General features: G+C 32.9%; 1 protein-coding gene across 1 annotated transcript in view; it reads left to right on the top strand.

The window, feature by feature from the left end:
- LOC123709637 (transducin beta-like protein 2) overlaps window positions 1-21837 on the top strand; it is an 81341-nt gene extending 59504 nt beyond the window's left edge. Inside the window, exons 4-7 of the mRNA XM_045661098.1 lie at window positions 7567-7815; window positions 8412-8535; window positions 17884-18069; window positions 20242-21837. Of these exons, the coding sequence (XP_045517054.1) occupies window positions 7567-7815; window positions 8412-8535; window positions 17884-18069; window positions 20242-20456 (774 nt within the window). The 3' untranslated portion in view covers window positions 20457-21837. The remainder of the gene's footprint in view (window positions 1-7566; window positions 7816-8411; window positions 8536-17883; window positions 18070-20241) is intronic.
- The last annotated feature ends 5819 nt before the right edge of the window (window positions 21838-27656 follow it).

Genomic DNA, 27656 nt, shown 5'->3' with positions numbered 1-27656 from the left:
TTGGTAACATATAACCACCACGTCGCGCTTAATTTCAAAAGGCAACATTATTTTGTACCCCAATCGGCATAAGTCTCGTAACGGTGAAGTTTCAACAAATTTCTAGTAAAGAATTCATGAAAAATAATCTTGACAAATGAATTATTATGTAACCATAAAGCAAGAGAGGTTGTCCCATGGGTTTAAAAAGGCAGGAGGAGAATCTTAGGTAGACTTGGCCAAGAATGGAGAAACTGTGGAGGAGTGATCTGGAGGAGGCCTTTACTCTTAAAGAAATCCATACAACTAATAATTTGCTACGGTTAAGTATTTTTATTAGTTAAACCTTAATTCAAATTGTTTTTTTATATGCATAATTTTATATATTATGTAACGAAGTGTAAATAAATAAATAAATTGTGTATATTTATAATATTTGATAGGAAGAAATTGGCTATTTTATTTTCTTTCACTCACAGTCCTTGTCTGTGCTTGGGCACATTCATTCATTCATTGATATCTACATCAACACAAATCTCCTTTTATATTAAGAAACACCTAAGGATTAAGCGGAACAGTAACACTGCGTTGGCTTCAGTGCATTGGTACAGTGCAATCTATTTATAGTAAGATTAAATCGCGAGAGGTCAGAGGAAATATACAGGATATTGACATTAAGCGAGTGGGATGTCAGGAAGGGGTGATAATTGATAGCTATAATATACTATTTTACTTGACCATATCATATACGTATTGATGGCGATACATATCTGATTGGGTTTTACTGAACATTATTAAGCATAAGTACGCACTGTATTATGTAATAATGATCCCGAATTAGCTAAACGGCACTTTGGACTGTTAATTGAAACATTACTGAAACTCCTACTGCAGAAACCCGTCGGTAGATTTAGATGTCCTGCAAATGTATCGGTAGAAACAGAAGCCTGGTCGAGACTTGTCTTGTAATTAAAATCAATTAACCAAACACAGAACAAGGCTTTAATAGTTCTTGATAATGATTGAATGACAAAACACTATCGCTTATTATTATGATGTGCGTCTTAATTATTATGTTATATTTTAACTTACGTCAATAGAGTATTTGCAGTGATTTTATGCTATACAAATGTCACGTTCGTATGTATACATAATAAAACATAACAATGAGACATTTATTATGAAACGAGAAAAACAACGTTTTCGTGACGATAGCTAGATTTCGCTAACAGTAAAAATCTGTCACAATGCGATTCCCATGATTGTCGTAACTAATACGAACTCGTTTTACACAATGGGAAATTAATATCTCGACACACAACAGCGGATAAAAAGGAATATTCTGTACTAGCGATGCGCCTTGGTTTTCGATGTATACTATCAATAAAGCTCTAAGTGAGATCGGCCAGACTGCGCGTTTATTTTAACGCACTGCCATATGATGCAAATTACTGGGACGATTATTTTAGAGGGATTCCTATGGAGGCATCGCTCTTATGTACGATTTTCACAACAGGAACTAGTTAACATCAATCAAACTAGCTGCTGTGTTCTCTGGCAGAATGACCAGCGCCATGGAACAACTCTGCTCCTCAGCAAAATGCTGAGCCAGGGCCAATTACAACCACAGCACACACGCATTACATAATTGTTATCTCTCTATTATTATTAATTTCTTTTTCTTTTTGATTGTTGTTATTTTATGTATTTCTGTGTGTGTGTTTTTTGGAAATAAATGAATTGAAATATAATCTGTGAAGGATATGTAGAAAAGTAGTGTGAAAATTTACGTTATCCCGATGCGCGAGATTAGCTCCTTGTGACGGATATAGTCCAGCAATAAATTTCGCCGAGTAACTCAGGTCTAGTTAAACGTAAGGTCTGTCATAGAACGACATTATTTCAATATTTTATCCACCTACAAACTGTAAATGCAAACAAATATTTTTTTTGTGAAATTTCTACGCATTACTGCAAGTATTTTTACTTAATGTATTGTTGAACCAACACCTCGTAGGTATTTTAAGTAGTTTTTTTTAATATTATAAAAACACTTTACAAATAAATAAAATTCTGTGCCATTGATGGTGTGATTTCATCAGAAACCTAAGACTTTCCGGTGAAACGCATTATGCGTTACCATCTAGGCCAAGAAGGCAGTCAATTGAAATTAATACTTTTCACACTGTATGGCTTTGTTTTTGTATGAATTCTTGTACAAGGAACTAGTTGTGGATTAAGCAATTGTCTAACAACGTTTTGCTGCTTGCCAATATGAATATTCTATATTCAGCATGGACTACAATAAACCTGATAGCTATTACATAATTCCTTTATGTACTTTTGAGTAATGGCAATTGTACATGCTTCTGTCTTCAGGTTGGTGTCGTTAATACCCTGTGTTTATTAAGAGATAACTCGATTTTTATCCATCGTTAAAAAGTTATTTGTGTTAAGTAAGCTTTATACATCTTGCATCACCTTTACTTTTATGTTTATAGACGTGCCAATACAGAGATTGTCGCTGTCTTTAGTTCAATGTATATATTGATAAATTAAGGTTATGACAACTTTATCAGTCTAATAACACTTTTATCACACTATCTTTTTACCGCGTAAACGCAATGTGACAAAATTACTTTTTCAGTTTAAAGGGTGTAGATTAGATTAATTTGGTTCAATCAATAAAAGGGTTAATATCTATTTAAACCTAAATTATGCCTAGCGCTATAACTGGATTGAGAATTTGTAATTTTAGTGATACATTAATAACTATATCAGTGACGGTACAACCTTTTTTTAGGTCTGGGTCTGAAATTCTTTATCAGTATTTGTCAATTTAATAAGCAACTAGGTGATCAGACTCCTGTCCTGACACACACCGTCACCTTTTTAGGTCTAAGACAAGCCGGTTTTCTCACGATGTTTTCCTTCACCGTTCGAGCGAATGTTAAACTCATAAAAAAAAGTCCATTGGTGCACAGCCGGGGGGATCCTACGACCTCAGGGATGTGAGTCGAACGCTGAAGTCATTAAAACGATATTTTTTTACGGCAGTTCCTTCGTTTCAGACTAGTCTTTATCAAGAGGCATAATACATATGACGAATGTGACCTAGATGACGTTGACTACTTGATACCGAGTTCTTTGTTTAAAAATCGAAGTATTTGAATAATTAAATCTATTGTCTACTTCATTTTAAAAACTGTGTCATCTTGATCGGTAGACATAGAATAATTTCTATGTATTTATTTAAATAATAAGATATTTTATATCCTTATGATTTGTTTATAACCTGTCGCATAGTACTAGCATTATGTACTATGTTATCCTGAAATACAAATACTCGCGACCTGCCCAGGCACATGCAACTGTTACCCGTTAACCTTGAAAAATTATACACCCTCATGAATGATTCTAGATATTATTCGAGACGTGCAGTAAATTTTGAGGTTATCGCGAACAGATAGACTGATAGACAGAAGGCGGAAGACTTGTTTTTATATAATATAAATGTAAAACTATGCTGTCTCTGAGGTTTTTGTAGACTATAAAACTAAAAAAAAATTTTTTAATCCGAACAGTCACAATATTAATAAAAAAAAATCTTAGTTTTTTGGTTTAATATTGTGATTTTCTATTAAGTGTGTTTTCTGAAAAAAAAAATGTTTCAGTAGATCCAGAAATTATCTTCTACAACCTCACAAAACTTACCTTTTTTTAATTTTATTATTTAAAAATAGTTAAAAAATATTACTATTGAGAATAAGACCGCAAAGTACTATATTTAATAATAGCCGAAATTGGATCCTTAAATGCGTTTATAGACCTTTATTTATTAATTTGTCCTTCTTCGAAACGTCGTCCCTATTGTTTAACCTCAATTTATGCTAAAGATGTACCGTCGGCAAAACAAAAGTGGACATAATAATTCACATTTATTTTGAGTGCATTTATAATAGAGATTTTAAAGGAAAAAGGGAAATTCATCCATTTGGAAATAATTAAATTAGATATATAGAGCGCTTAGTAGCGGTTCGACCATTGCAAGATTTTTTTAAGTTCCTTAATATTAGTGTTTAATTCTGGATATATAAGAATTAAATATACAATATTAATAAATACAAAAATAATTTATTGTTTTTTTTTAGAATTCAATATCAAATTAATTGGTTTACGCCATAATCGTTTATGTTCTAGATCGAATGAGAAGTAGATATTTCTCTGAAAAAGAACAGTGAAATAATAGTATATATATATTATAAAAGTGTTACACAGCTGTCTGATAGCACATTACGTTATCAGCAAGGCGTTCTCACATAGAGACAAAGAAATTTCCTTCAGTGAGCCAAATAAACGTTTCCTAGTTCCGACGTTCAATGTAACGTTTGTGTGCTGAGATATTAGTAATAGTAGGTATGAAACTCTTTCCCAAATCATAAACAACGGCATTTGTTTATAACCCTATAAGACAGATTTTAATATTTGCAAAGTATTTTGTACAGTAGTTGGTTAATTATATTCAAATTTCGTGGTTCAGGCCATTGTTTTCGTAAGCTTCTGGTGTCGAGCGAAAGGTTTAGTTAATAATGGTCAACTTTGTCAAACCTATTAAAAAGGTGCCTTGTACGGCCATCGGCTTCTCAATTTTGGGAAGTAAACTCCAGTCGCCAGCCAGATTTTGCATTGTAGTTGTTATCGCGACCTTCCTCTGAACAATGGCTCGGCTGTGCATTGTGCGATCGTCGCACGCGCAGCCTCGAAAATTATTTTTAGCAGGAAGGTTCGACGTTTCCTCGAGCCGACGTAAACATAAGTTTTTATTAAACGATGAATGATTATAAGTGGAAATAGATTTCCTATTTTGATTTTTCTTGCCTTGGTTTCTTGCGATGTTAAGCGAGAGTCATTAAATTGTAGTTCGTGACCTATGGCTTACGTATTGTTTCATTTCTGTTTCTGTTAGTATAACTATAAAAAAATATAACAGCACAACCCATACAATAAAGTTGTATATAATATTTTGAATTATAATACACTTCTGCTTATCGAATAGTAAAGCAAGCTTCCTTATACTAATCCTGTAACAAATTATGGTGCGGAACTAGGCATTTGTTCATGAATGAGTCATACTACCAGTATTAGGTTTCATGCTTTGTGATTGATAGAAAATAAAGTTGTATTTAATAAGTAATTACTTTAAGAAAACACTTTTTAAACGGATTTAAGCTATGTATTATTATTAAAAACTTATAATTATTTAAAATTTAAAATTATGTAAATCCTTTTAAAAAGTGTTTTCTTAATGTGTAAAAGCTATGTTAACAATAGACAATACTAAGTAATTACTAAACGTAGTATAAAAAACATTTTATACTACGTTTTAACAACAAAAAAAAAAATTGTCTACCGGCTACCTTTAATCTGAAATGCAGATAGAATCACTTATTCGGTTCTTACACTGCAAGTTGTTTGTGTCAAAGTGCGTTAACCCTAAAAGGCTAATATCTAAAACAGGTCATATCGCACCAGTGTGACACGCAATTTACATCGTATGTAAATACGACACTTCTCTGGGGAGATAAACGCATGATCAAGTATTCGTATAGTGCCATGATATGTGCACGATGTGTCAGGCTTATATTATAATAGAACCTTAGAGATAGTATTTGTACCCACCGGCGCGGAGATTGTTAAACGGAACGGGCAAATGAGCAGACGATTGTCTATTGTCGATTGTAAGTGATTGGTGCAACGGAAAGACAAAGCGAGATAAAACCGTTGGCTCTTGGACAAATTTAATTATTTATTTTTAACATAAATGGTATATGTACTAAAAACTAGCTGCCCCCGCGAACTTCGTTTCTCCTTAGTGGTTTTAGTTAGCCTTAATACCGTGACACGAAAGAATAATTTCACTGTATTATCGTCACTATAATTTGAATTTGATTTACACTTCGGTTTAAGTAACACGTGGTTGGCTATGCTAACACCAAAAATTAAAAAAGTAGAAACAATTAAATTTCACGGTATTTCGTTTACTGCAAAATAAATTTAATTTATACTTTAGCCTCAATAACACCTGGTAATCATGACATTGAATTGTAGCTTATATGACACGTTTGTCGGTTTAACATAGCAATGCCATCTATTGATTACTTACAATCCAGTCGAAAAGTATCTACATCTGTTAGAATCTTTTGAAGTTAACAGATAATTGTGACTGTCAATTAATTATAGACAAATAATTTGCAATAAAATAAAATTGCGACTATAATTAAAGATCTAAGCTATCCTATTCAGACAGCTCACGGTGTGCCAATTTAATTTAAAATCGGTCAAGTAGTTTAGGCGTTCATCGCGGACAAACATCGTGACAGGAGATTTATATATATTAAGATTATAAATATAGATGAATAAGGCGTGGATGTTTGTATAAAATAAAATATATAATAAATCAATGGCGATAGTTATAACCTTTATTGGTCTGGGCCTCAGATTTCTATATCTGTTACATACATCATTTCCCTTTCTAATAGGCAAGTAGTTGATCAGCCTCCTGTGCCTGACACACGCCGTCGGCTTTTTGTATCTAAGGCGAGTAGGTTTGCTCACGAAGTTTTCCTTCACTTTTCATTAAATAATACCAGAATATAGTATATTTGAATCATACATTCTTTACATCAATTAATTTATTAGTTTGTAAACAAAGATACTTCGTGACCTTAGGAGATATGATATTCCAATGTTATTATTTTTTTTAAGATTAATGCATATAATATTATTTATGATATGAATATATCAATTATACATTACTTGTTCATATAATTGCCAAATAAAATGTTCGAAGAAAAAAGATATTAAATTTATAATAAGCTATTTCTGTAGACGTCATAGTATGTACACTACATAAAGAACCAAATATTTGATAGTTGTTAAGAAACTTAGGCGATATAAATAAAATAAATCATTGGCGCTGCAACCTTTTTAGGTCTGGGCCTCAGATTTCTGTATCATGATCATACGTTAATCTAATAATGACGCACGCCGTCGACTTTTTCGGTCTAAGGCAAGCCGGTTTCCTCACGATGTTTTCCTTCACCGTTCGGGCGGATGTTAAATGCGCACATAGAAATAAAATCCATTGATGCACATCCGTGCATCGAACCTACGACCTCAGGGATGACTGTCGCACACTGAAGCCACTAGGCCAACACGGCACTTAAGCAATATATTTTATCTTAATATTGCGTTTTTGATGACAGCCACACAAGCCCTGCAGTTATCGCACAATTTTAGATATAAAATCTATAAACCACCACCAAGCCAACACTGCTAAGCAGTGTAGTCCTTTACCACGCGACACTCAACCGGCCGGTACTCGAATCCGGCTGTGCACGAATGCATTAATTTTATGTAGGTCAACATCATAAGAAAGATGAAAGAATGTTTTAGAACAAAAAATCCATGTCTGGTATAGACATCACCTACTTACTATATTTAAAAGAAAATAATAAAAATCGGATCAATCTTAGGCCAAGACCCATATAGAATATTATTATTAATCTTAACCATCATTGCCCGCAGGTCCACGTGGAAGACGTGGTCGGTTTCGGTATATCCAGTAACGGAAAGTTCATGATGTCCTGTTCTGCGAAGACCGATATGATCATCTACGACCTCAAAGGCCAGATCCTGGAACGGCTGGACACCTACTTGATGAACACACATTCAGCTAAGATATCCCCTTGTGGTCGTTTCGTGGTGGCTACAGGTTTTTCACCGGATGTAAAAGTCATGGAAGTCTGCTTCACTAGGAATGGAGATTTTAAACAGGTTAGGCTCAGATAGCTAACGTACAAGCCACTCTTTTTATCGTTAATAAATTAACGATTAACTAAATTATTACCTGGAATTGTCACAATAGCAGAGTCTTAAGGAAACTGCTGATTCCAATAATTTTGACTTCGTCGTTATTACATCATAATTTCAATGTAATCCATTCAATATGTTAGCATTGAATTTCAATTAAGATAAACGTATTGAATTTTATCATTCGTCTCGGTTTTGAATCCCTTCTTCGCCCTTAGAATTAAGAATTCAATATAAAACCATCGAATCTCAACATTTCTGAATTAAAGTTACAAGGTGTCCTTGGTTTAGGTGTAACTATTCCCTTATAACATTTGTAAAATAGATGCTGAAATGTAAGTGTGTGTTTAGTGACACTATAATATTAAAGACCGCCTTTAAGAAAATCTGATAAGCGTAGAACTTTTAAGCACGTGTAATTGGATCTCTCTATATGATTTTTAAACTATCTCGTAAATCTTGAACACGGCGATGATATCTTGATTATTTTAAGCCATTTTTTGTAACATAAAATGATATTGTTTTCGTATTACATATAATCATTTAAAACTGATTTTCAGGTGGTAAAAGCTTTTGAACTGACGGGACACAATTCTGGAGTTTACGATGTGGCATTCACACCTGATACGTCACACATAGCAACTATATCTAAAGATGGCACGTGGAAGCTATTTCATACTAACAGTGAGTATTGCGCAGTTCTGCATAGTTTAGTAAATTCTGTTAAAGATTGGTTTGTCATGCAAATTTAGAGCTTGTAATACAAAAGTAGATGTTACTTACCTCTTGGTATTTATATTAATAAAAATGTATTCAATTTGTTTGTGCCGTAATCGTAAAAACGTATATGGCAATTAAATTAAATTAGTAGGCCGTTTTATGGTAATATAATTAAAGGAGACATTACAGGACATGCTTTCACGCCTTAACCGGTGTTTGATATAACTGAATTTGTACAGAGATAGAGGGAACCTTAGATATAAAAACTTATAAGGCTGGAATTATGAGGATTTTTGCATTGACTGGGAACCAGCTAACTGGGAAATATAATAAAAAGAAATGAAAAGACATTGCGGTGTCTCTATTTTCGCGGATTGTTTATCTTGAGAGAGGACACAGTGAGTCATTTCTGCAAAAACCCATCATCTTTAAGTCGATATCAACTCCCGGGAAGAAAAGACATACTAATTTAAGCGATCTTAAAGTTATAACAAAAATTGTTACTAGCTAGTTGATCGGTTAGAAAACGCCGTAGATATCTTGAAGGGTTTATTTTTAAATAAATCAACAAGGAATTTGTAAATGCACTAAAAAGTGTACGCGTTGAAATACAAAAATTACCACAAACAAAATTTTGTCACTAGTTACATCAATTACGCGCACTGTACACAGTACTTTATCATTTGTCTTCACTATCGCACTATATTATTATCAGTCAGCTGTTTCGTGTAAACCTTTTAATATAATTGAAGCCTAAACAATTTTAAGGTCCATTGGCTTTAATCTCCATACATTACTATTACATAAAACCTTTTTACATAAAATATTATGAAGAAAGTTTATTTATCTAGTATAGACAAATAATGATAACGTTAATAAAGATAACCTTTTCTAATCAAATGGGTTATCTAATGTATTAGAACTGGCCGATATTTATCTATGACTGACCTAAACAACATTTACCAAAGGGTGTAAAAGCTATATAACTAGTCTGGCCATAAATACTTTTACATAAAACTTTTCTGTTTTTAACTTTTTAATAATATTGAATTTAGAACACGTATATTATTTTAAAAACTTCTTTCGTTTTGCGTCATTTCAAATATATTTTCGTGTTCATTATCAAATTATATTATGGAATGGGGTGTTAAAGAAAATAGGATTGCAGTGATCGCTTTGCACAAAGTGGGTATGGAGCCGTAGGTCATATTCCAGACACTTCAAAAGCTTGGTATCAACAGATACAACAACACTTCGTTTGTCGAAAACCAGAAAAGGTCGGGGCGGCCGCGTGCCGTTAGCACTATAAAGGTTGTTAATGCTATTAAAGTCAGAATTCATCGAAACAGAAGAGACGAAAAAATCTCATCGCGAGAAATGAAGATTCTCGCTAGGACTCTGTCGCGTATTATAAAACAAGACCTGAATCTCGGTGCTTATCGTCGGTATACAGGACATGTTCTAAATCAATCTTTACAATTAAAAAGAGAGCGTCGATCAAAACGCCTTTTGTCGCGATACGCTGGATACAGCACAGTAATATCCTAAAGAGGATATTTCGAATCGTGATATTTTTTTCATCGGTCTTTATAGATGAAAATATCACGATTCATGAACACTACAATAAGCAAAATGTTAAAGTGTACGGTCACAGTTCTAAAGAAGCTTCTCAATTGGTCGAAAAGGTACAACGTGGTCATTATCCTGCGTCAGTGATAGTTTGGTGGGGTATGTCACAAAACTTATTTTTTTTTGAAAAAGGATCATGTTGTTAAACCATGCATCACACTTTTTTAAATACATCGTGGACTTTCCAGCAGGATTTTGCACCTGGTCACCAAGTCACGAACTGCTAAAGACTGGCCCTCATCTAGCCCAGACCTCAACCCTTTAGACTTCAAATTATGATCAGTTTTTGAGCACATGCGCTCAGGATATTGCGAAAACTACACCAATATAAGGTAGGCTAGACTATCGAAGCTTTAGTAGAATGCTATCCTGGAACTCTCAAGCATACGGTGCGAAGGCCGTCTTTTGAGAGACTAATTCTTAACCGGCTCTCAGCGCGTAAAAGCCATTTTCACGTCAGATCGTATCTGAAAACACAAAAATTTGGACAATCACTGATCTAAGAATTTTTTAACGGGTAGAAATCTGAATTTGGCTCGATGAATGCTTTTCAGCAACCGTGTTCAGCGAGACTGTCGAATCATACAGGACTATTTGATGTTATGTTAGAGTCTATTATTTTTTCCATATTTAATCCATCTATTGCCGCGTAATATTTACCTAGATTTTTACAAAAAAATTACTGTCAAAGATTTTACTATGATACAATAATATAGGCTAACGAAGTATTTTATATTTTACGAATTGGCTAATTATGTTATATATAAATAACACTTTAACTAAATACATTTTAAAAATTCCTACTTAATTAGCAAAACATAGCAATACCATTAAATGGAATTTGTCGCAAAAAGTTTGTCTTACATAAATGGAATAAACATATGTACTCAGATTTGAAACCATGGCGTATAACTATATTTTATAAATATGTTCTGAATGTCCCAATTTAAGGCCGAATAGTGTTCATTTATTTTAGGTTGGTGATGATGTTGCTACTATACAAACGGAAGCCACGGTCAAAATCATGATTTATCTGATTAAAATTTTCCTAATAAATTCATATTAGCATATTAGGGGAATGATGTCACATACCATAGACAAATAGATTCGTTTTAGAATTTGAGGTAAAATATGATAATCAATTATTGAATTTCACGGTAATCCGTTTACTACAAAATAAATTTAATTTATACTTTAACCTCAATAACACGTGGTAATCATGATATTGAATTGTAGCTTATATGACACGTTTGTCGGTTTACCATAGCAGTGCCATCTATTGATTACTTACTCAATCCAGTCGAAAAGTATCGACATCTGTTAGAATCTTTTGAAGTTAACAGATAATTGTGACTGTCTACTATTATAGTAAAATAATTTGCAATAAAATAAAATTGCGACTATAATTAAAGATCTAAGCTATCCTATCTCTTAAGTTGGACCAGACTGCTCAGGTGTGCCAATTTAATTTAAAATCGGTTAAGTAGTTTAGGAGTCCATCGCGGACAATCATCGTGTCAGGAGATTTATATATATTAAGATATTACACGCAATTTTAACTTACTTTTATTTATTAATTACATATATATTTTAAATAAATAAGTTTACGTTATGAAACATAATCTACGTATAATTTCCTGTCCTCCAGGACTTCGAAGAAATTTTCAACATTTTCACTGAAACTAATTTTCTTTAACATGCCAAATTGTGCTCATTAAGCTTAATTTGTATGGATTTTTTTCTTATTTTAAAATAGACACACAATAGTTTTTTCTTATAATGCTGGTTTCGGTCGCGCACATTATTTAACAAGGTAGTCTGTACAAACTAGGAACATAAACATTTTATGTTTTGCATCTAAACGACAGAAAAACAGCCTTGCTGTTGCTTTACTGTTTTATTATACTACTACTTATTTTTTGTAGAAAAAAAACAATTTCTCAATTCTTTATCGATTAATACTATTCACAATTTTCCTCTTATTTATGGTAAACATACATTTTAAGTGTAATCTCAAACAGGTAAATGTTTTCGATGTAAACTCATGCGTGTATTGCGTCATTGTTTTTCAGATATATTTGCGATATTTCCCTAGTTTTTTACTCAATATTGCTTCCCATACCCAGTCTTCTAATGGGTCAAATTAATATGTTAATAATCGCACTTATTATGAAAGAAATAACTTACGCTTTAAGGAATCGTGGGGGAGTTAAAAACCCTTTTAGCTTATTAAAATATTAATTGAATAGCAAGTAGATAGCAAAAACCGTAAATTCAAGTGAAGTTGCGCAAAATTTTGTTGTTATCAAAGAAGTTCCACATGTTATAAAATGAAGGATGCTGTGACTCTGACTATATGAACGTCATAACCTCAATACCTAATGACCGTATTTTGTACCAGTTCCACATAACACATCTAAATATTCCCGAGGAAGCTGGCTTGACAATTATTGTTGAAGATATTGCAAAAAGATATGAAATGAATGAAGATGTCAAATACAAGAAATCCTAGTATTGTCTTTGGTTAACATAGCTTTTACACATTGAAAGAAAACAATTTTTAACCGGATTAATGCTATTTGTATTATTATAAACTAATAATTATTTTTCATAATTTAAAATTTTTCAAGTTTTCTTACAAGAAAAAATAAATACTGCCAAAATACAAGAAATCTAGGCAGTCGAAAACTTACTAAAAAAATACTTTTCGATTAAATAGGGTGGCGGCCAGTTCCTCTCTTCCGTTCTACGTCCGTGATTTGAGTACTGGCAGTAAATGTAAAATTAGAAGCATTTCATATACATTTCTGTTTTTGACGTTCATAAGTTTACATTGTGTTACCTATATGAATAAATGATTTTGAATTTGAAATTTAAATTTGTTTATCGTAATCCATAATAGTAACAAAATACAACTTTAAAAATTTTCTCCACGTTTAGGCCAATTGTTATCATTTTTATAATAATGCCATAAATAGATAATCTTAATGTGACATTCCCGAGTACGAACGCCCGGGGCAGATATTGGGAGCTAAGCTGATGATAATCAATGAAGACTCAGTCCAAGGCACTGGAAAGACAATCAAATCAAGAAAATTTATGGTATAGACCAAATTCAGTGCGGCGTGCGACTTCATCCCTGAGGTGTAGGTTCGTTTACTGGCTGTGTACCAATGGACTTTCTACCTATATGCGCATCTACAACACGCGTGTATGGTGAAAGAAATCATCGTGAGGAAACCAGCATATAGACCCAAAAAAATCGACCAAATCGACAACGTGTCTCAGTAGGCTGATCACAAAAACCAAATCACGAAACAGATACGTAAATCTGAGGCCCAGACCGAGAAGCCTCTGTATTATTATGATTTTTATAGGCAAGTGGTTATCATTTTCTTCATTTTGCAACACTTGTTGGACGAGGATGGTGAAGGTACTCAACTGAGTATATAGCATATATAAGCTATAACAGAATTAGTAATACAAGAATGAATAATTAAATAAACATACATCCTTGACTAGCATTAGCTTAACATTGTTGGGAGTATTGGTTTAGATGCCTGACTAGAATTAACATTATTACTGGCACTGTAATTCAACGGTTATTATCAAACGGAAACTTACATATGCACTTTTACACGCTCTAAGGCTTAAATGGAGAGGCAGGTTGCTAGAGCGCGGGATAAAAATTGGACACTAGAAAAAACAAAATGTACTTGAAGGAGATGTATAGGACGACAAAAGAAAAGATGGACAGATGACATTACAGAACTAGCGGGGGAAAACTGGATGAATGTTGCTCAAGACAAAGAGAAATGGAAAATATGGGGGCTTTTATCCTAAAAGAGGCCATACAAAAACCAGACCATTCAAAAAGAAATCTAACTTAAAAATTTAAAAACCTATACTAACACAACTAATACTAAGGAATGTAAACTAACCAATTGTTGTATGGATTAATAAATAAAGCTTTAATAATAATATAAAATCAAACGGACTCACCATTATACTTTGTTGCCTTGGTTACGGTGTTAGCACCGTGAACACCGTAGTGACAATCTTCTTCCATATTTTTAAGTGACTTATTTGAATTGGAAAATGTACAATAAAAAGTAGTCACCAAATTCAACTTACATTCATAGTCCATAATTACAATTTTCGAATTGTCAACAAATAATAACAATATGCGTTAAATTTTTCTGTGGTCGTATTGGGAATAATATATTGTACCCGAACGATGTGTGACAAGTATGCCATATCTTTGTGTTCGTGCAATGACGAGCTGACTTCGTATCAAAGTACTTAGAAGTACTTATAAGCTCTAGATACTTTAAGTTGCGAATACTTGAGGAAGATTTTGTGTTGAGTGTTGTCATCACGGAAACACCTGAATTTATTAAGACTTTTTAAAGGTTTCGTAAATAAAAACGTAAAATAAAATGTTTTAAGTCGATGTGATATGATACATATACAATAATCTATAAATATTTGGAAATTAAATCAAAATCTTATATTAAAAATTCTTTACAAATAAAACAAACAATGACGCTAATATTTCTATATATGTTCCGTGATCATAAGTTTATTCTAATAGTAATTGGCCTTCTGTGTACACGTTATAGATTCTGTGGTTCTAAGACATGCCGGTTACTTCACGACGTTTGTCTTCACCGTACAAGCGAGTGTTAAATGCGAAAAATAAGTCCATACACTGCGGGATTCGCACATGTCGTAGGTCAGTGACGAGTCTCATTGCTCTTGATGTTATACAAACGAATTCCAAACAAGCGTAGTGACGTCATAATGTACTTCGAAGGATAATAGGTATTTTACAATTTGATTCATATTAAATGGTTTCTAATGAACGAGGAAAACCTCGGGACTGTCCCATGCATTTGATTAAAGTACGTTTATAGGATATTCCTTCTTAAATAGGATAACGTCCTCTTTGTTTATTCCGAGTCTATAAAATCACATCATAACCTGTTGAGCATGTGTTAGGTTGTGTGTTATTAATGTTGTATTCTGTACAAGTATTTGAATTATTTTATTTTACCCAAAATACTTTTTACTTACTAGTATTTATTAGTTATATTTATTTTTATTTTCGGTATTTTCGATGGTTTTTAAATTTACATCGTGTTACATTTTCCCACGAGCAATAATAAAGCGGAGTCTACATTATCGTTATGAGGATTGTATGTACAATTAGTATTACTTTCCAAAATTTCTGTTCATTCGTAATAAGATTTTTTCCCACGTTTCAAATCCGTATGTTTAATACAAATGACTCATGATTCAAACAGCCTAGTCACGAAGGCAGGAAAATAACTTAACAAGCAAAATGGCTAATATTTTAAACAAAATTAATTGAATTTGAAATGTATTATACGAAACATAATTTATTAAATAAAAAATTAAACTCCAATCGCAAATATTTAAATAGTTTGAATAAACGGCTGGGGTTAAAAATTCCAGTGTATCAAAATTGCTAGAAGAACAAGATTTTTTTCATAAAAACGTTCTTTTTTTTATAAAAACCGGTCTGAATTGCTGGTATATTATGGAACCAAATTGTTTGATAGTATGTACTTGGTTTACGTAAAGCATGTCTTGTTCTATAAAATGCGTAGAATGATCACATCCTTGTTGCGTATCCTTGATGGTTTGTTTATCTTATGGAAATGAAGCGGATCCGAACACTGCAATCGTCTTTATTAACCTGACATTTTAAGGCGTATTTTTAGGCGTTTTGTGGTCTCTTTCTACGCAGTAAGACACTTGACAAAATGCTGGTCTCAGTTCTCTACTCATTTTAAGATCTTTATATACCCTGGATATTCGTAAAATTCCCAGGGAATTAAATTATTCCGGCTCAACAGTTTGTGCATATTATTGATGTATGTTAACTATAGGTGTATATTGTCACCGTTCTACAGCCCTCGTAGTCCAATGCAACGAATGTTTTGTCTGTGTGGACCGTATTATGTGCATCCGAAGCATGGAGAGGTCAAACAACGCCATCGCGTTTTATAATTTCGGTCCCACCCGGTATTAAAAGCTGACGTTCGCATAATTTGCATCTCCTACTGAATTTACCATGGTGTGTTCAGAGGCGTGGTTCGCATTATCTACAGCTGAGTTTCATCATCGGACATCGAGGCAGAATACTCAATTCCACTGTTATCCCCTCGAATCCGTCGTTCCACAACTGAGAATTTTTAAAGGCACTTTTTGCTACTCATCACTACAAGTGGAACCAGCTACCAACTGATGTATTTCAAAATCGATTCGACTTAGGGTAATTCAAGAAAAGAGCCCTTGCGAGCCTTTCGTAAGTGTCCTGTATCATTTAACGTCAGGTGTCCCTTGTTCTTCAAAGAAAAATAGCGGAATATGCAACACACTCTCTAGGTCCGCTCTAACCATGTTATAGGTTTGAGAGTTGATTAGGTACCTATTTATTTGTGTTGTGTGGTCTTATTCCTTTATAAATTCCTTTATAAATTTTATTCCAGTTTGTTAATCCGTTAAAGTGGGTCAAAATCAATTATTTACATAAGTTAAGGAAATTATTCACGAAATAATTATTTAAGTGGTAGATAAGAAAATCCAATCTATTTGTGTCAAATACGCGTAATAATTTTTAATTTATGTAAAAGTTACCTTATCTCGAATATGAAAAACGTTATCAAACTCAAATTTTAAAAAGTTCGCGTTTCTTATTTGATATAGAAATTTTGACGTTACGGTAACTTATTTAAGCCTTTTAGTTCCATGTATGCGAACGCATAGGCCCGAAGCGCACTTAACCACTTAGTTCTGCCAAACAAATTATTTCTAGGAAATTTGATATTATCACATTATTTAAAGTCTCTATAAAGTCATCAATAATGCAAAGTAATATTGTATTATGTTGAATTACAGAGCTTCTATTTATTTGATTTCCAGTATTCCCACCGCTACACTTATAATAAAAAAATATTTAAATACACAATCCATGAAAACGGAATACGCATTGGAAAAAAAAAACATAAAACAATTACAAATATTATGTTCAAGAAAACATTTTATTTACTTTGAAAAGTAAATATTATAATATGCATTACTTATTATAACAAAGTTCAGTTTTCATGTAATTTATAGGAATATTCTACTTAATAAATATACCTATGTGTTGATAGATTGCGTTATAATTTGAAGGTATACTTAAAATATGAGACTTACTCTAAATTAGCTATTGAATGCCAATGAGCAATGAATTCCAGTGTCCTAAATAAATTGGAGCTTATAGTTCAAATAAGCTGTAATTACCAGCAGTAATATCGATCATAACGTTTTTGTATGCAATTTTGATGTAGTTCTAACAATAAATACTGAATATTAGGATCCCTATTTGGAGTAGTAAAGTGATACGTCAAATATTTAATTATAGTACCTTTGTTGTCAGCAAAAATAAGCATAGCTTTTTTTCCTATAATATGTAAAATGACGTTCTGCAATATTTGTAAAAAATATATAATATTCATTTGAAAACACTATTGTAAACTGCTTTTAATCAAGTTTAATATTTAATTTACATATAATGTTTGGCCTGCTTTGCTTACCTTGTGTAATTAATTTTGTAATATATTTTTGTCGTAATTTTAGTATTGGTATACATATATGTATCATACATTTCAGTCAAGTACACACTCGGAGAGTCACCGCACGTGTTAGAAACGGGAACCTATTCGCCAGGAGCTAATCCGCCACGCATCGCTCTCTCACCCAACGCCGAAGTACTAGCTTTGGCGTGCGACACCAACGTATCCTTCTACGATACCTACACTGGCAAATTGTTTGGGACCGTCGAGAATATCTACTCAAGTAAGTATTTGTAACTTCTCCTTGTCTAACAAGTGCAACAATATTGACATTAGTTTTGGGGGTAAAGAAGGCAACTCTTCTAGAGCGTAAGTATGATCGTTGTGTAGACGCAGAAATATGACACATTTTAATGAATAATCGAACATACACGTCGCTTATAATTACGTTCTAACCGTCGCCCTGAAGATGTCTATTTTCAACGTTGGATGGTCAGCCTGTCGCTGGGTGTCGCACGAAGGATGTTCAGAAGAGTTATTTGGATTAGCTGGTAGCAGAGTTTCATCATCGTCGAGACAGAATACGTTATTCCACCTGTATCACCAGACAACAACCGAGCGTTTTTTAAGGCTCCACCACTTTGAGAAACCAGACCTGCTCACCGATGTGTATCCGAATCAATTCGACTTCGGGTCGTTTAAGAAGAGACGAGAGAGAAGAAGAGAGACAATGCTTAAAAGGCTGGCAACGCACTTGCGAGCAATTGCAATGTGAGTCGCAATGGAGGGCGGTACTTAACATCAGATGAGAGTTCTGCACGTACTCCCCCTGTTATATAAAAAAATACATTGTAAAGCTTATGTAATAAACTAACAAGAGTGTAAGATCAATACTCTTAAGTTTGAAACGTCGAAAACTATACGTTAAATCAGATAGATACTTTTATAGAATTGTAATAATAAATAATTATGTGGAAACATTGAGCCGTTAAAAATTATATAAATATTTTACAAAACTATCAGGTGGTTGTTACTGGTTTCACTCACAATTAACGACGTCCTTCTAGAGCGTTTCAAAAGTCATTAAATTCAACCAAGTCAGATAATATTATTGTTTAATATTGAGTTCCCGGTTCATGATCGTGACCCGAATTTGTCAATTTGACCTTCGATATGCTTAAATGACGATAAGTTTGCAATTTTAAACGATCGCTAACCTTAATACTATAGTAACTTGAAATTACAAACAAAATTGTGTCTAAAATTCGTAATTTTGATAATTAGAAGTTGCAAATATTCTTCAAATTCATTCTATTTGCACCTATAATGTTTAGTTAGCAGAAGTTTTTTAAATCAACTTAATTTATAATAACTTGTACATATGAATTCAGAATGTACGATAAATGAAGACAAGATTATGACTTTAAGTGACCTACGTAATGGCATATGTATTATTATTTCGTTAGAATTTTTTTATTATAAATTTAGTTAATTGCACGCGCAGTACCTAGGCTACGTGCCTTTGAATCGGAAGCAATTGATCACGTAAAACATAAAACGCCCTACAACGAACGGAAAGTTTACCTATTTTCATATCGAGGTTATCAGATACCCAATAAATTATTAAGAGCGGTTCGCGACTCTATTGATTTGCTACAAAAGAGGAACTTACGTATTCTCTGACGTCTATAAAGGTCGCCGCAAACACGCGATGCGATTCTTTGAATTTTATAAATAAATCCTATAGGATTATACTAGTGTCATGTAATTTGTATCGCGTGAATTACAAATTACTACTCAGTACTGACGTGAACAATTAAAAATGTATGCAGTGATTTCAAACGACCCGATACATTATGCCATTTTTAAAGTAGATGAAAACTATTTTTTTATATGCACTGTAGGTTTAGGTTTTTTATTTCCTTGTAGTTAACGTTATTTTTAATGAGGCTATTCAGGATAAAAGATTCAGTATGGTTACATTATTCCCGTTATTTAACCCTTCTTATATAAATTAGCATAATGCTGCCAGCAAATTCGTTTGCAAAAGATAGTAGTGTAGATAGTAAGTATGACATAGTCAAAGTCAAAAATCATTTATTCATATAGGTAACAAAATGTGCACTTATGAAAGTCAAAGAAAGAAATATACAAGCTTCTAATTTTACAAGTACAAGGGAACAATATTTAGAAAAAAATAATTGTGATTTCTTAGCTTTTCGGTTTCGTTCCCTTTACTTTTTACATTAGACTTAGTAACTACAATCATCGGCTGAAAATAGCTTTGTAATAATTTGTAGTAAAATACAAATATTCTTAAACTTTTTTATTGCTACTCCTCTTAAGATTCTTAATTCATTCTAAAGATCATTTTCCTTAATAACTTATTTATCATATAGTTTCCACCTTACAAGCAAGTTTATTATAATTGGTTTATTTACGCTTTGTGTTTCAGGTTCAATAAACTACGTATCCTTCGATTCATCAGGTCAGTATTTGTACGTGTGTGGCGAGCGGGCAGTGCGCATACTTCATAATGTCTGTGGTTGGTCCACTAGTATTGATACATGCATGAGACTTCTTGCAACTAAACAGACCTCTGCCACAGTTGAAAGACTTAACAAGACCATCCAGGAATGTAAGGAGAAGTTAGCAAAGTTTAACAACTAAAGCCCTTATATCTATCTTACAATATATGCAAATTCGTAATTGCTCGAAATGCCAAACGGCTCGTTGCAATTTGATTTGTATTTTTAATATAACCAAGTCAAAACTCTGTTAAATGAGTTTAATTATAAGAAGCTCATGCATTTAAATAGTAGTATTTGAGGGTAGGATTACTGACCTATTAATTATTGTATCTGCTAAAAAATATTTTTTCCTATACATACAATGGTAATTCTCAGTTATTAATAAAAATATTACATTGTTTCTACTTAACCAGAGGTTTAATTAAAACTGCAATATAATGAGTAAGTTTTGTGAATGGGACCTTTAATAATATAATTGGGCTTTTAACTCTACAATGATACAATTTTGACTTTTGTTTATAGGTAAACAAATTTAATATATTGAAATTGTGAAAAGTTCGAGAACTAATTAGTGTTTAAATATTTTTAAGACATGCATTTACGGGAAATTTTAGTTTTTTTTAATCTTAGTTTTATTTGCGCTTGAAGGCTATGTTTACCATCTGACAGTGTTTCATTCTGGTTTATGCGAGGTTCGATAGTCATTTGTGTATTAATTGGACTGAACATCAACTCAACTGTACCACGGAATAAATAAGTTTAAAAGGCTCATTTTCAAAGTCGAATTTCGTTTGAGAACTATCTTGGATACTGATATGGAAAATCTATGTAGCATGATTGTCATGCACGCTTTGCTAATGGAATTGTTGTTTGCCTTTTTATTTATCCGTTTCGAGGTATGTGCCATACTTGAGGATTTCACTTTGTCAATTTATAAAAGGGTTCTATTGTATCCAACAATTTATAAAATGTATAAAAAAATTGTCGATCGTCATGATTTGCGTGTTATTGTATAAATTTGTACTCGAGTCGAAATTTTACAGTCCAATATAATTCTCTCATAAGAATTTTTGTTTACTAAGATCTTACGAAGCTAAGCTAAACCTAAGATTTAGGGTTTAAGATTCCGATAATGTAAAAAAACGTATGGCATATGACATACGAGAGTCCTAATTAGCGCTAAGTTTCCATTCTGAATTCCAGCAAGTTTTAGCATTATACATCAGTATACTTATAAGCCATGGAATGTCTTTGTAACTTTTTTACAAAGCAAAAAGAAAACATTATTGAACTAATTGTTGTTTGTAGTGCATTTATCGATAAGACGATTTCTGAAACTGCGGACGGAAACTGGTATATTGTTAGGCCGAAATTTAGCTTTTCATATTTGAATTATTTCACGTGTTCCTACTTGTAAACTTTAATAACTATTTTGTAATTAAAACTGAACTTTTACACTAAATTTATTTTGAGAAGTGTTTTCGAAATTGATCTCTTGGTTTAATAAAATTTTGTATTTAGATCTTGTTTGATTTCACCCAACTTCATATTTGAACCTCTTCCGTTTTGGATCTCGCTTACGGCCAAAACTAATATTCAATCTCAATCCAATTTTAGCCTACTTAGATCGACAATTCAATCCATTTCTACAGAAAAGCATGCCAATATTCATATCATAGATTGAGTTACCAATCTATTTTTTCAACCAATCCTTCAGAGGACCGATCAGAGATTGAAGATTGACCTCTGTATGAAATCGGTATTACGATCATCCAACTTTATATTCATTAGTAAAATGTGTTCATTTTCGTCGTCCTCCAGTTCTCGTGATAGTGATTTGGAAGTTTTAATGCAATTACCCGATTGGGATAGTGAAGTTGTTGGTGATATATCATCTGCAATTGATAAGCTAGCTTACGAGTATGTTTTTATACACCAACAGAGTACAGAAAAATTACATGAAATTGCTGGATTTCCTAGAATTGTTGCCATTGATTGCACTCATGTACGAATTCAATCATCATGTAAGTAATTTATATATTATTTAACATTGTACATTATAGTATGAAGTTGTAATAATAATAAGCAGCATTATTTTCTTTAGGTGACGTAATTGGTGAATAATATCGTAATTGAAAAGGATATTTATCTTTAAATGTACAGGCTGTGTGTGATGCAGAAATAAAATTTATTAATGTTGTGCCCCATGGCCTGGTGCCGCTCATGATGCAACAACTTTTGCAAACTCAGTTCTACAAGTTAATTCAAATTGATTGATAAGAAGGTAGAACTTGATAATTGTGCCAACTAAATTAACATGTATATTTGTTTATAGCTTAATATCATACAGGTCTACTGAGAAATCACTGGATGGTTGTTAATAGTGCTTACTCAAATATACCATATTTATTAACACCATTTCTCTGGCTGACCAGAGATATGATGAAGTACACATTAAGAATAGGAATACTATAGACAGGTAAATATATAGTATAATTTAGAGTGTTAATAACTATACTATGTCAAAAAGTTGCAAGATATGTGACCCAAACGAAACATGATGTAAGGTTAAAATATTTGCCTTTTTCAGAACATTTGGAGTATGGAAATGTTGCTTTAACATTGTATTTTCACTAGCTAAAGTTCAAGCTATTATTATTGCCACAGCTGTTATGCAAAATATTTGTAAGGATTATAAATTGTAGATATACCGGCAGAAGTTTTAGTTCCAACACTTGGTACAATTTCAAGTCAAGAAGTTAATGAAGGAAATCAAGACATAACTGAAAGAACAAGCCTTATTCATTATTATTTTGGGAAAATTAATATAATTCTATGTTCTATTCTATATTCAAGTTATGTAGTTAATCTACCTATAAAATTAATTTTTTATTTATTATAACCATCTAATGTAATGAAATATTAGGAAAAAGAAATAAAAACATAACATAATATAAACTTTATTTCATTATATTCTTATAATATGTAAACCAAACCCTATAAAATAGTAAACTATACTATGCTAATTAATAATATTCTCTACAACCAATTACTTCCTTAACTTTTTTTTTTTTATTAAAACATTTCTAACTAAGACTAGTTTTTCATTAGTTCTAAGTTCTTTATTTCTTAATATTAAATGTTTGTTTTTAAAATTTACATTTATTAAATTAGTCTATAATTTTTGTTTAGTCATATAATATTCTGCTATTGCTATATTTCATTCTTTTTTCCTTTGATACTTCTCTTACGAGCATTCTTCTTTAAATTCTTTCATTTTAGACGAAGTTGCTGCGGCAATATCCTGGGACAAGTGGTAGCGGTGGCGTTTAGTCGCTGCGCCAAGCGAATCCATTCATCGTTTTTTCATTTATAGCTAGTGGCGTTGGTGGCTTTCTTATTAATTGTTTTACTTTCTTGTATTAGGTTAAGTTAAAACGTGCATTGCTTCTTAGACAGAGGTCGACCTTTTACCTAATAAAACACATTTATATAACATTAATATGACAAAACACTCAAAGGCGGGAAATCAGCGTCATGCAAATAAAATAAACCAAATACTTACGGTTTCAACATCCATTACGACAGAGATTGTAGTTGTATAATTTATAATATTATGTTAATTTGTACTTAAGCAAACCGCACTTATATTTAGATTTTAGAAAATAGCGGGCACAAAGATTCATGAAGCCATGTTGACATTTGTCAGTTGTCACAAAAATGAAACGTTCCGTTCCTTACTAAAATCATATTACCACAAAAAACATAAATTATCATATTTAATAATATAAATAGAGACCTTAAACGTTTATATGAGTAGCTATAACCAAAAATATTTGTTACTATAGATACATAGTCCTACTTATTTTATTTTATTCCAAAAACAGCAACCTTTTAGTATACTTGAACAAACATATTGCATTTAACGAAACGCGGTCGAGAGGGAAGGATCACGCAAAAGATGACGTGCAATCTATTGTCGAATAAACAATCGGGTATTATAGATTGAGGATACATTATTAATTTTGGGCGTTAGAGTAGTCGTGTATAACCCAATGAATAATTTCCCTGGAAAAATCTACGTCAGAGCCTAACTTCTGTAAGTTAGGCTCTGACGTAGATTGATAGACGTTCCTGTGAACAAGAGCATACCTTTGTCACTTCTAGGCAAAAACGTAAAAGGTTTGCAAAAACACACAGTGAGGAAATTTCTGACTTCAGGGAAGAAATGAAAAATATTATTACCTCGTGGGGAGAGAAACATCAAAAGCAAATGGACAAGCTATTCCCAATGATTTCTGCCCTTAATCTGAGCAACTCAAATATATAATTACTTTCCTAGCAGAACAAAATTTAGAATTACAAAAAAAGAGTCATTAGAAATAGAGAAAAAAAACGCGATGAACAAATTTTGGTTTTAGAACATAAAGTAAAAGATACCGCCAGACAACAAAAGAAGACAACTATTGAGATGAGAAATGTACCTCTGGAAGGTAAAGAATCTAAAGAGGACCTCATTAAACTAATGTCAAACCTTGCGCAAAATATAAAATCTGAACTGAACAAAGAGGACATAAGGGATATATATAAAACAAGGAGAAACTTTTATCTCTATATATACTCTCTACAAAAACAATTGTAATCGAACTAACCTCTACGGTTATAAGAGACAAACTGCTCTACGCTACTAAGAAGTTTAATACTGGCCCAAATGACAAACTTTGTGCTAAACACCTCGGTCTTAAGAAGGATCCTGATGTACCGATCTTCCTCTCGGAATCACTAACGCAGAAGGCAAGCAGGCTTTACTTTCTAGCTCGAGACTTGAAGAGAGTGAAGAAATACAAGTTCTGTTGGACGGCCATAGGACTTGTATATCTGCGAAAAGAGGACACCTCTACCATAATACAAATAACAAATGAGGCCCAAGTTCAAAACCTAATGAACTTAGACTGACTAACCGCTAAATTAATTCTGTGTCAACCATTATGGATTAGTGTGCTGATTTCAGGTATTAAAACTAATTCTAATATTTTCCACTTAAGTTTATGTAATTCATATGTACTGTCTAGTCAACTTACCTCTTTCAACGCTAACGTACACTCCTCTCATACTCTCTATGTAAATAGTCTTAAACAACTACCCATAACTGCTAACTTTTCCACAATCGGGCCTCAATACCTACCATTGCATAAACACATCAAAGTAAATTACCTGATCTCCAATTCGGTTCTCTTTATCAACACACTGCATTTTGATATCGCGAAATATTGTACAATGTGTTAGCGCCAAAATGAGAAAACCCAATGGACATTGATATAGAAATGACCGATTCTAAATTCGAATGCAAAAAAAAATCCCGGAAAGCTATTTTGGTGGAGAGCTGGGGTTCACCATTACAAATAAAGTTTTAAAAATCCCCATCGATCCTATGTGTCCTACAAAAGTTATTCGGGGTCAAATTTCAAAGTTTGAGGTTTTTTGAATTTTTCTCGAAAACGTTACGAGTTACCATTCCATTAACCCTAAGAGTTACCATTCCTGAGATATCGCAATTCTAAGAATCACATTATACATGATATGCACACATCTCCACGTCACCTGTGAGGTGGAGATGTGTGTACTAGTGTAGTGTACTAGGTGCATTTCTTTAACGTGGTTTCCCCTGTAGGGCTACTCCACTAACTGTCGTGACAATTTTTGGATAATTTAGGGAAACAAGACCCGTCAAGTTGTTAACTATTGTTTTGATTTCTTTACATATTTTAATCAGATTCATACTCTTGAAAGTTTACTTCAACATTCATGTCTTCTTCTTCCTCTTCCTCTTGCAGGATGTTTATAAATTGTTCAAAAGTGGCTGAGTCATTGGTCTCTTCATTAAAATCCCAGGAATCTTCCTCTATTGTACTCAACCGCATATTTGAGCAAGACTGACCTTGGCAATTGGTACACGCTCAAGAACACGTCAACCCCAACCCCCTTTTTTACAGCCACATTTGGCCACACAACCTTGTTTGTTGAATAGTGTTGAGGAGTTTTTCTGGAGCAGGTGGGAGTAAAGTTTGAATCGATACTAAAGTATTATCTATCAATTTCCAACCCCAGTCTTCTGGGTTCAGTTGATTGCCTAGACATGTTTGAACTTGATAGTATACTCGATACAAGAGATGAATAGCATATGCCGATGTTGGAGGAAGACATGATAGTTGTACTTGTTTCTTGTTTCGCGTAATTTTTACAAAGGTTAGGTATCTGTATTTATCAATGCAACGATTTTTTTTTGGAGCTCCATAAACCGCAAGCAGAAAGCGAATTCCTTCCGTAATTATTGTTTAAGGAGTGGAATAAATTTCTGTAAATACTTTAGCGCAGTCACTCAAATAATTTTTTTCGAATAATTTAAATACTGAAGTTTTTCCCCTTACATTGCTGACGAAGTGTCGTAGCCGGTTTCGGCATTTGAGATAAGCAGATAAACTTTGTGAAGAATATATTTCTGTACGCTGTTGATCCCATCCAGGTTTCAGAAAATACATAATAGTATCCATTGCAGTCCTTGTAGTAAGTAGTAGTAACAAATCAACATTTTCACCAACTACAATTGTTGTGTTTGTTGCATTAAAGTTTTCTATTGCTGTTTCCATTATGAGGACATCTGAGTCATTTTGAGCTTGTTTCACTGCAATATTCGCAGCTGTTAATTTCTCACTTAACATGGAAATGAAACGAGATTAATTATTAATGCTAGCAGTTAGAAAAATTGTTGTTGATTCGTGGGAACTTTCTGAAATTCATCAAAGATAATCTCGGAACCCGATGATGTTTTCGTAGTTCGACGACGTTGTTTTGCACCTTTAATATTCTTTGTTGAGTCACTGTAATGTCTGCGTAGGTACTGAATATATATTTTATCAAAAATAACGCTAAAGGTTTCTTCTCGATCCCACACGACGTGTTGTAGTAGGTATTCTCCATCTATAATGTAAGTAGCATTCGTACGATCAACCTCAGTATTGACTGATTAAAGCAATCGTAAATTGCTGAGTTTGTTGTTTTACGCATTCCAGCTGCATCGAAGAGCTGCATCAAAACATTTTACAATCTCATACTCAAAAGATTTAGAGCTACTATTGCGTCGAATTATTAATACAGGCTCTATAGCTACTTCTTCGTGAACTTTCACGGTGATACTCGCAGCTAAAAGAGGGAGTACTTTTTCAGAGCGTTTTAATTATATACTATTGAATTTTTCGAAATTAGAAGCAGTCCCAACTTCACGAGCTTTATGGCAATTAATCTTATGGTCACCAACAACACCAGAATCAATAGATACGAT

Source organism: Pieris brassicae, chromosome 5 (assembly GCF_905147105.1).
Source record: "Pieris brassicae chromosome 5, ilPieBrab1.1, whole genome shotgun sequence".
In the NCBI taxonomy this organism is placed as follows: domain Eukaryota; kingdom Metazoa; phylum Arthropoda; class Insecta; order Lepidoptera; family Pieridae; genus Pieris; species Pieris brassicae.
The sequence above is the reverse complement of the archived record's forward strand: the minus strand, read 5'-3'. Positions and strand labels throughout refer to the sequence as shown.